This window comes from Pseudomyrmex gracilis, unplaced genomic scaffold, assembly GCF_002006095.1.
Source record: "Pseudomyrmex gracilis isolate BER0280 unplaced genomic scaffold, ASM200609v1 scaffold_247, whole genome shotgun sequence".
In the NCBI taxonomy this organism is placed as follows: Eukaryota; Metazoa; Arthropoda; class Insecta; order Hymenoptera; family Formicidae; genus Pseudomyrmex; species Pseudomyrmex gracilis.
In genome coordinates, this window is record NW_018020831.1 from 37804 (window position 1) to 47822 (window position 10019).

Genomic DNA, 10019 nt, shown 5'->3' on the forward strand with positions numbered 1-10019 from the left:
CTTGACTTTTCCCGAACTTTGCTTGTAATTAACTCCTAAACGGCTCACTGTATCAACTTCTGATTTGAACCAAAAGATTTCTTTTTTTATACCCTTTCAATTGATATACTACAATATGCGGGGTTCTATTTAAAAATTTTGAGGGGGCCCCCTGGAAAGTCCCCCTAAGAGGTGGAAACATCCGCAACCCCCTTAAAAGAGTAGTCCCTCAAAACGATTGAATACGTATTTCGCGATTTTTCATAATTTCGAACCGTTTCCAAAATATAAAGGTGTTTCCAGACTTTATNGACACCCTGTATATATATATACACATGTAACGTGAATTCAACTTGTAAATTTTTACAAGTAAGTATTCTTTGAATTGAAATCTCAATTCTTAAATTCATACGGGATGCTGGATTTGCATCTCACATATGAGAGACCCCGGATACCCTCCTAACTAATTTTAAAATATTACGAAAAAAATTTGTGTTTGTACGATCGCGCGCGATTCCGACGAAGCCGACACTTATATCCATGAAGCTTAGCGCGTTATCGTCAAGGAAAAACGAGAGCGTCGATTCGCGCTTAATAAAGCTTCTCTATTTGAGAATCGACACGCTCAATGAAAAGCTCTCGAAAGTCTGCGAATTCCAATAAGTTCTCTCACCGCTGCGTCTGTCTAAACTTGTCTTCTGAGAATAAGATCACGAGAAAAGCCAGAGAGAGAGAGAAAGAGAGAGAGGAAGAGAGAGAGAGAAGGAGAGGGAGAGAGAGAGGGAGAGGGAAGGGGAGAGAGAGAGAGAGGGAGAGAGAGAGAGAGAGAAAGAGAGGAACACGTAATTAAGGAGGAAACGTTCCCGGGGGAAGAAACTTTCCAAGATGACGGGCTGTCCGATCGATCGGTTCCGGTTGGCACTTACGTCACACACACGCTTGTTGCACGTTCGCTCCGATCTCTGTCGGATCGCCAATTATTACTCTATCCGGTCGATCGTACCCGTGACTTCCCGTTCCTCATCGTCGACGACTCTAAACACGTACCGCTCTTTCGACGTAGGATGTCGAGAAGTTCTACATTTTTATATGTTTCTCCTTCTCTCAATTACACCGGTAATTACATCATGTTGTCGAGTAATACAAAACACTAAAATAAATAAATAAAAAAACAACTATTACCATTTTGTTAACAAAGTTTTTTTTCCCGCGCAAACTTTTGCCTATGAAGTGGTTATTTGCTATTTGCAATCACAATATTTATCGGGTAACGTAGAAATCGAGGTTAATTCGTACCTACACTTCGTGGCACTGATCTCGGGGTTCTTCGACATCAGTTAAATGGTCAACTCCTCAAAGAGAATTGCGTCGGTGATGATCACCGCGTGCGAACCGCAGCGTACAATGCGCGCGCAAAACGCACGCACGATCATCGCTCGAATCATCATTCAATAATTCATCGCGCGGAGAATCGTAATTGCGACGAGAAGAGCTCAAGGACGAAAGATCGAACTGAGTTCTCTCTCGCATGAACGTACGTTACCTCGCGTATATTCTTTTGTGGGAAATAATTAACGTACATACGAATACCGAGAAAAGAAAACCTAAGGAACACAATTGCGTTAAGACAAACGACAAATCGAATCGAAGTAACGAGCTTACGCTTCTTCCTCATCTTTTGTTCTAGACAATTCCTTTTACAATTACGTCACGTTGGAAGAAAAATCGTCGCTCGATCATCAGTCGTTCGACGTGAGATTGATCTACGGCCAGGATGTAACGAGAAATCGGCGAGCGGCGTCCGACCAAACGGTGGTGACAAACGAGCAGAAGAACGAGTCCGAACATATGTTGATGCAGCCTCAGCAACAGCAGCAGCAGCAGCAAAAAGTATCAGTGGCGACGTCGAACACGACTAACGTGTCCAGTTTGTCGAATTCCACAGCTTATTCGACCAGCGAAGTTCTACTCACTTCTACTGTCCATCCGCTCGAGACCGACACCGCTCCTTCTGTCACGAAACCGGAGTTGAAGAAAAAAGCTTCGTCTGGAAGTTCCGCCCAGAAGCCACCGGATACGGTAAGTAGCAGTAGATTTAGTAGTTAATTCATTTACGTTCCGGTTAAAGTGATTACTTCGCTAATTATTCGACACTCTGTCTGGTTTTTTTTCTCGCAGTCGACGCAGCCAACGTTCGTCAAGCCCCCCCTCATAACCGGTGAGATGGTAAGTGCAGTTTGATTCTTTGTTCATTTTGCTTGAAAAACAATTATACACAAAATTTCTTTATTTTCAACAACCTACGTTTGTTTGCAGTCGACGGTGTCCGTCTTGGCGAATCAAACATTGTATAACATCACCGGCAAGGAGCACGGTACAAACAAGCAGGTCAATAGCGAGGAGCAAAATAAACAGGCAACGAACGTCGGTACCAACCAAACAAAGGTGACGGATACGAAGGAAACGGATGAGACAAGCGGCGGTATCGCTGCGGATACTGAAAAGATCGACGACATCGGCGACATCTCCATTAGCAAGTTCTCTGAAAAGTTCTCTGTATCTAACACGACGCTCACGCAGAACAATATTACCAAAATGGTCAACGACACGCATCAGTATTACAACAGCACTTTCATGATCGACGCCGACATCTGCAAGAAGTACTGGGTCGACATGGATAACCACCCGGATCTCAGGGTCAACAATTTGCTCAGCCAGAGTCATCGACGCGCCGCAGTGAGATTTCCTTTTCTTTCATTCATTTGTTTCGATTCCTAATTTTTAATTATACTAAAATTTTGAAGATATAGCTATTTATCTCTTGCAAATTTATTTTTATTATTTATTTAGTTTTTTATTTTCTTGAATTTCTTTTTTTTCCAAATTTTAAAAGAAATAACCAACTGTGACTCTTTTTTTTTTAAACTTTCATCGTATCAATCTCTCAGCGGCTATCGAATTCGACGTTTCCACTGAATTTCACGATCTCTTTTCACGACGTTTCAGACTGTCAAGCTGAAGTTCGATTTCCCGTTCTACGGGCACAAGGTGCGAAATATCACCATCGCCACAGGCGGTTTCTTGTACACCGGCGAATATGTGCACAGTTGGCTGGCGGCTACTCAATACATCGCGCCGCTCATGGCGAATTTCGATACTCGTCTGTCGAACGCCAGTTACGTGAAATACGCTGACAACGGTGAGTCATCGAATTCTCGTACGGAAGCAAGGCGTTATTTCGTGTCCGCCCCGCGCTTTTCTCCAGAAAATTACCCGTCACCTAATTGATATCGTCACCAATCAGTGCCAATCATTTTTCTTGGTCGCGCATGTTTTTCATTTTGTTTATTATTTCGAGAGAATTTCCGATATTCTAGGAATTGAAAGAAATTCTATATCATAATTTGAGAGTTCTCGATTTTTCAAATTATCTCTAATTTTTTCTTATTATTCTTATTTTTTAATTATTTTGCCATTTATCTTGCACCGTAATTTGTTGGGAAAAAAGAACAATCGAGTTGCCCATTTCGTAATCTCACTGGACACCACAAGTGTGTGTCGCAAAGCATTCGCGTAATCAGTCCACCGAGGGTAAATCAGCGCGACGATTTAGAACCGTCGTAATTGCACGTCTCTCGCCCAAGCGCGGCGAAGAAAACTGTGTAAAATACTCGTGCGCGCGCGTGTGTGTGTGTGTTCACCGCACAGAGCGCGGTATATGGAGCGCTGGCGGCGCTCGAGAGATTATTATCTTCCTTTTTCATCCACCTTCAGGCACGGCGTTTACGGTCGAGTGGGAGAAGGTGGTGCTGCAAGACAAACCAGACGCCGGCGCGTTCACTTTCCAGGTGACCTTGCATCAGAACGGTGACATCGTGTTCGTCTACTCGATGATACCGCTAATGGTTGACAGTATCGAGGATAAGCTGCATCCCGTCAAGGTCGGCCTCAGCGACGCCTACATCTTGGACAGAACCGTGTTCTGTGAGTGCTCTTTTCCCATGTTTTCACTCTTGTTACCCAATTTTCGCTCGTTGACTGCTGTATTAAATAATCGTAGCGGCCGATTGCCGTCGTAATCGGCTACTGGCTATTGAACACTTGAATTGATTTGCAGTCGTGCGCCGGAAAACTATTTACGAATATCACCGCGTCCACTTCAACCAGGAGGACATCAAGAACTGCACAGTCATCTACCTGAAGGCACTGCCCACATGTCTCAATATGAACAACTGCCGGGACTGTCTGATGAAAGTGCCGGACTTCGACTGCAAGTGGTGCCCGGCGCTAAATCAGTGCAGCACCGGCACGTCCCGACAGCGTCAAGACTGGGTCATGAAGCGTTGCGACGCGCAGAATATCAAGGAGCCGGACAACTGTCCGGTCGAGATCACGACGTTCAACAAGGACGAGGAGTACGATCACCACGATCACCTGCATTCCCCGGAGAAGGCAATCTCGGCAAACGAGATGAGCGCGAAACAAGAGGAGAGACCAGGCACCAGTCCCTTGGAGAGCACCAGTGAGTCTTCAAAAATTGACTAATAAACGATTTATTATTTCTGTATTTTCTCATTGGATTATTCATTTTTAATTTATTATTAATTGTGAGAGAAATCTTTCTTCTTTCTGAAGATTCTGTGAGCTGTACAGTTATTATAACGCAAATCGCATCCTTGATTTTTCAGCTCCAAATAACATGGGCATGAGCGTCTCAGGGATAATCGGCATTCTCACTGTCATCGCTCTGGTGGTGGGTCTCGCGGGCTGGGGTGCCTACGCTTATCGCAATCCCCACAGCGCATCAGGACAGATGCTGATTAAAGTAAGAAGGAAGAGAGAGTTCATTAAATTACATGAATCTCGCGTAAAGCAATTCTATAGATACTATCTTTCTGTTCACGCATTATCTTTTTGATTATTAAATATTCTTTCATTAACTGCCTTGGTTAATTCTATTAAAGATTAAATATATTGAGTGATTTAATTAATTCACTTACTCTTTATCAAAAGTAAAACCTTGAAGTTAAATTTAATACTGATCGCGGATTTTTCACTGACGATACTATTGATCTTCAACGAGACTCACCTCTCCCGTGTTGCTCGATTGATCTTGCAGTATCGTCCGAGTCAATGGAGCTGGCGAAGAGGCGAGGCCCGCTACACTGCCGCGACCATTCACATGTGATGAGACGTTGTCGACGGGAGATATCAAGTCACACACAAAGTCAATCGGACCAAACTTCCTAACTGTACAGCGCGTGCCGAGTCCGCGAATGAAACGCGTCGCCGAAACGTTCGCTCGCGGCAGCGCGTCGGATTTCCTCACAATAAAAAAAAACAACAAATTAATAAAATACGGACAATTGCATATCTCAACGGAACGGACGCGAAATTCGATTGATCAAAGCGGGAAATGGAGATACCACTTTGCCTTTTTTACCATATCGTGATATTTCTGATGATTTTTGACTACAAGCTGCGTTTTCTCTTTTTTCAGGACACACTATAATTACCAAAACATTTATTTCAACAAGTTTTAATTAAACGTTCTTATATATATTCGACGTTATAATTATTTTCACTTGCTTGAACAAGTTTACAAAGCTTCGAATGATCGCGAACTGTTCGGTGTGACGTGAATTCGCGACTATACGAACGCCGTAAAACAGTCGTATTCCGTGTGATTATATCAAACGGAACGTGACTTTTCGTGTTATCGCGAAACGCGATTGTTTGCGTTTTCTTCTGAACCACGAGTCGCTGATATCTAAGATCCAAAATTATCGCGGAAGGAACTGTCTCGCTGCTTTTTCTCAGATCGGACGAAGAAAATAACATTCGACGGACACGAGCTCGTTCGCTCGTCCGTCAAAAGCAACCTTAATGTGATTTCTAGCGGCATACGGTATATATCCCTTGTTATTGTTTTTTAAGAATTCGTTCGTTTAATCGTTAAGAGCAAATCGCATATACTTGTTTCACACGCATAATATAAACGTTCACACGATGGGAAACGGAGGTAAGAAAGAATTTTTTAACAAAAGCGAAATCGAACGTTCAAGTTCCGATCTGGCGTGTGTAAAGAGCCACAGTTTTGTTAAGTTTCTCAAGCAATAATGCGATCACGCACCGACGTGAGAAAAAAATATTCGAAATTAATTCGTAATTTAAACTTGTTAAAAGTGTTGTTCATTGCAGATGTTTATTTACATTACCGCAGCGTTATTTACATTCCAAAGCGCATCATCTCGGGATTCGACTGTGAAAACTTGAACAAACTGTGGTTTTATCGTTCTAATATCAGACGCGACGTACATACAAATAAAACTATGTACACTATATAATAAATAATTACATAAGCACGGGAAAAAATTTGTTGCTCTTATATGGGCAGCAAGAAAAATTTTTGAATCTACTCTAATTGTTTTTATTTTGTTACGTCATCAAAAACGTTTGTTGTCAAAAACGTTTGTTGTCAAGAACGTTTTTGTTAACAAAACAAATATCTCAATCAAATATCTCAGCAAATTTTTTTTCTGGCCGTGTAACTAAGTTTTTGCTATTCTAGCAAATTTTTTTCCGTATGTAGTTATTTATACATATATATACACATATATACATACAAATGTTATTTGCCGACATATATTTTTACGACAAGAGTTTTTGAAAAAAAATTACTCGAGCACCTTACGCGCGGCAGTATAAATAAAGTAAGAAAACAAAAGAATATTATAGCACGAAGAATATATATATATGAAGATTTTATAGCATCTATATGTGTACGAATTATAAAATATTTAGATCGTTAGTGTATATAGTAGTTCTGTACGCGAGACAACATAATTTTTATATAAGTTTACGTGTATAATTTTCTCACTTTCTCACACACAGACACACACACACTCTATCAAGAAGGTGCCTTCTTCGTAAAATTTTCGAACGACAACATACCGTGTATATTATAAATGATAGATAAGCGACAAGGGGACCTGCGAGAAAAAAATCTTATATATTAGAAAGAGAGATGTTTTATATTGCAATATTTACGATATCCATATACATCGTACGATAATTCCTTAATGATCGTCCCTTTTTCGAAATCCGAGCGAAAAATAATTTTAAGCAAGAAGTCATAATCCGTTTGTTGTAAGAAGCGTTTTTATGGCGCATGTATACAAATATGTGTGTGTGTGCATGTATATCCACGTGTCGAGGTCTTTGTGAGTCACGTTGTGACTTACAAATCGCACAGTTCTCATCGCACGACGGAGAGAAAACTTGAACGGATTATTGACGAAGTTGTAAACGCGGTATTTCTTATATAATGCTGTACTGTGTACAATGTGTGTGTAACTCATATAGTTTGTGATAATAAATATTATAATTATTACAATATACATATACGCGCAATGTGTCTTTCTTCTTTTATCTGCCAATATTTTTCCTAATTTTGATACAAAAACAAACAATATAAAAACAAAGTAGAACGTGATATGATTTACAAAGAAATGATAAGTAAATTGTGACATATTTATAATTATAAACAGCAACTATGGTCTTTTGTGTTTCTTTAAAAAAAAATTTTATACGTACCGCATGCGCGTCCGGTCGATAAGCACGTTGCAGTTTCATGCTGTGATTACCAGATGACGCTGATTGTATTTCTAATCCGCAATCGAATATACGCAGAACGTCTCAAATGTAAATTGGAATACTTGCAGTTACGTTAACTTGTGTAAATATAATTAACGGAAATTATTAAAAGTTATTTCAATAAAATTCTCGATTATATTAAAGAAAAATGCACGGATGAATACTATCATAAAAATTATATTATACGAGATTAATTAAAAAAATATTATACAGTAATTTAAAACTAGCGTACATTTAATATATATGTATATTATATATTAATATATATACATATAGATATATTATATATATTATAATTTAGAAAGTAAAATTATAATCATAACATTCTCCAGTTTTATACATATTATTGTTATCACTGTTATATTATTTTTATCTTTGCTCTTTCTCTTTCTCTCTCTCTCTCTTTCTTTCTCCCTTTCTCTCTATCTTTTATAACAAAAAAGTTTTAAGAGATATTTTTAAAATTATTATTACGAACAGCGTTCCGTTTACCAAATAGCTCGGAGTAGATTGCTTTATTTTCATTAAATTCTGTAATTGTGATTGTTCCATTATAGTATTCGGCGCGGCGACAGAGTCGGTGTTAAATGTTCTAAATCTCTTCGTGTCAAGCTCATCGCGCCGAAACTATTTAGCTTCGCGACAAGGAAATTGCGATAGAAACAGCTGTAAGCTTTCGCGGCAAGACGAGATCCGCATGACGCGCATACGAAACATGCAAGTTGTAACACACACATATACAAAATACCGATGAGAACACGTACGCGAGGTTCTCACGGGAAACCGATGTTGACATGTCGCATATCGAGTTTTCCTTCTTCGCATATACCTGCATGTGTCCTGCAAAATGCGAAATACACGGAACAGTCAAAGTATATCCGAAAAAGAGTTGCTTTGTCGCTAACACAATTTGTATTAACACTGACGCTTTTTTTTTTGGAGTATAAGACCGATTTATTTCCTCTCTACTGAAATCTGTGGGATTTCTCTTTCTCTCTCTCTCTCTCTCTCTCTTTTGGATGTTGTTTCCCGTCGCTTCTCCCGAGAACGCGCTACAAGGAATATGAAATGTCACCAGCGGCTCGTGTGCGATTTTCGTGCACAAGCTGAATGTGTGAGTATCCATTCGTAAACCGGATTAAATAATAGTACTTGCTGTGTATTTTGTATAATGCGTTTACTTACACTCGCCAGGATTTTACTCGTTCGCGTTCTGTGCTAAATTATGCCCTGTGTAAAAATATATTATGTTTAATTATTCTTAATTTACTCGCGTGTAATTGTGAAAAAAATATACGCAGCGCAAATTTGCAAATACAATACATGTGCAAAAACATTTCGACTGACAAATATTCTCGAATTCACAATTCAGAAAATTATTTTCCACCGGTAGATAAATTTCTTCTTCTAGTCGGGGTTCTTACAACACGCCCGAGATGGTTTATTCTCCTGCCCCCCCCTATAAAGAAGGAGGGAGATTTTATTATTTCTATTATTTATTATTCATATTTCCGTTGCTAAAATTGTGTTACTGTATTATGACGAAATATTTTACAGCGTGTCACAGCACACACACGTGTGTTCTCTTTTTACGAAGTGCTATACTTTTAGAAGATTTTTCTCGGATTGCCGATATAGCGACGTTTTATGAGATCCTCGTCACAGCCGCAATTTCATGCACTGAATGTGCCGCGCGAATCGGTGCTAACTTCATAAATGCGATGGCACGCGCGATGTCGCCAATAAAGTTTATAAGAATTATACATATACAAGTCTCAAGTGGCATTTTTTATAATTGAAGCAAACACGTTTCGGAAAATCCGATTGTAAACTATCTTTAATATAATCGCTATGTGAACCGAGAGTATCTAATACACAAAATTTATATATATATATATATATATAAATTAACCCTGCACTCGATTCTCACAGTCACCACTTGATTCAAACAAAATTACGCTTATTTGATAATTAAAATATTATTAAAGCTTGATATATTCAATAGTAGATCTGCATGTAATGTAAAAATATATAATATATAAAAGTGTTGAAATAAAATAGTGTTATCCGTTAATTTACATACAGTTTGTTTTTATGTCAGTTGTAAAAAATTTCATCAACTCTTTAGCAAAAAAGCAACGAGGGCAAAGAGTTAATTTGATTTAAAACGTGTGCACACACACATCTTGATGGTTTATTATTATTATTGGCTTACGTTTGTACTTTTTTCTATTCGTTTGCTCGTTTAAATTAATTTCGACAAAATTTTTCAACCAGTTTCCTCTCTGCACGCGTACGTGAAAACGACACTCAAGACGAAGAACAATTCCGAGGCATTTGCCACAAATGTTTGTGCTCGCGTTTACGCGAGTTGCATGCGCTCC

The 10019-nt window shown here is 39.1% G+C and overlaps 1 protein-coding gene across 2 annotated transcripts in view; it reads left to right on the forward strand.

Annotated features, from left to right (window-relative positions):
• The window catches only part of LOC109859208 (plexin domain-containing protein 2), a 33404-nt gene extending 26864 nt beyond the window's left edge, over positions 1–6540 (forward strand). For both annotated transcript variants that reach the window (XM_020437214.1, XM_020437215.1), the window contains 8 exons: positions 1667–2058; positions 2158–2205; positions 2296–2715; positions 2986–3178; positions 3754–3963; positions 4097–4501; positions 4668–4804; positions 5099–6540. In XM_020437214.1, the coding sequence (XP_020292803.1) occupies positions 1667–2058; positions 2158–2205; positions 2296–2715; positions 2986–3178; positions 3754–3963; positions 4097–4501; positions 4668–4804; positions 5099–5167 (1874 nt within the window). In that variant the 3' untranslated portion in view covers positions 5168–6540. The remainder of the gene's footprint in view (positions 1–1666; positions 2059–2157; positions 2206–2295; positions 2716–2985; positions 3179–3753; positions 3964–4096; positions 4502–4667; positions 4805–5098) is intronic.
• The last annotated feature ends 3479 nt before the right edge of the window (positions 6541–10019 follow it).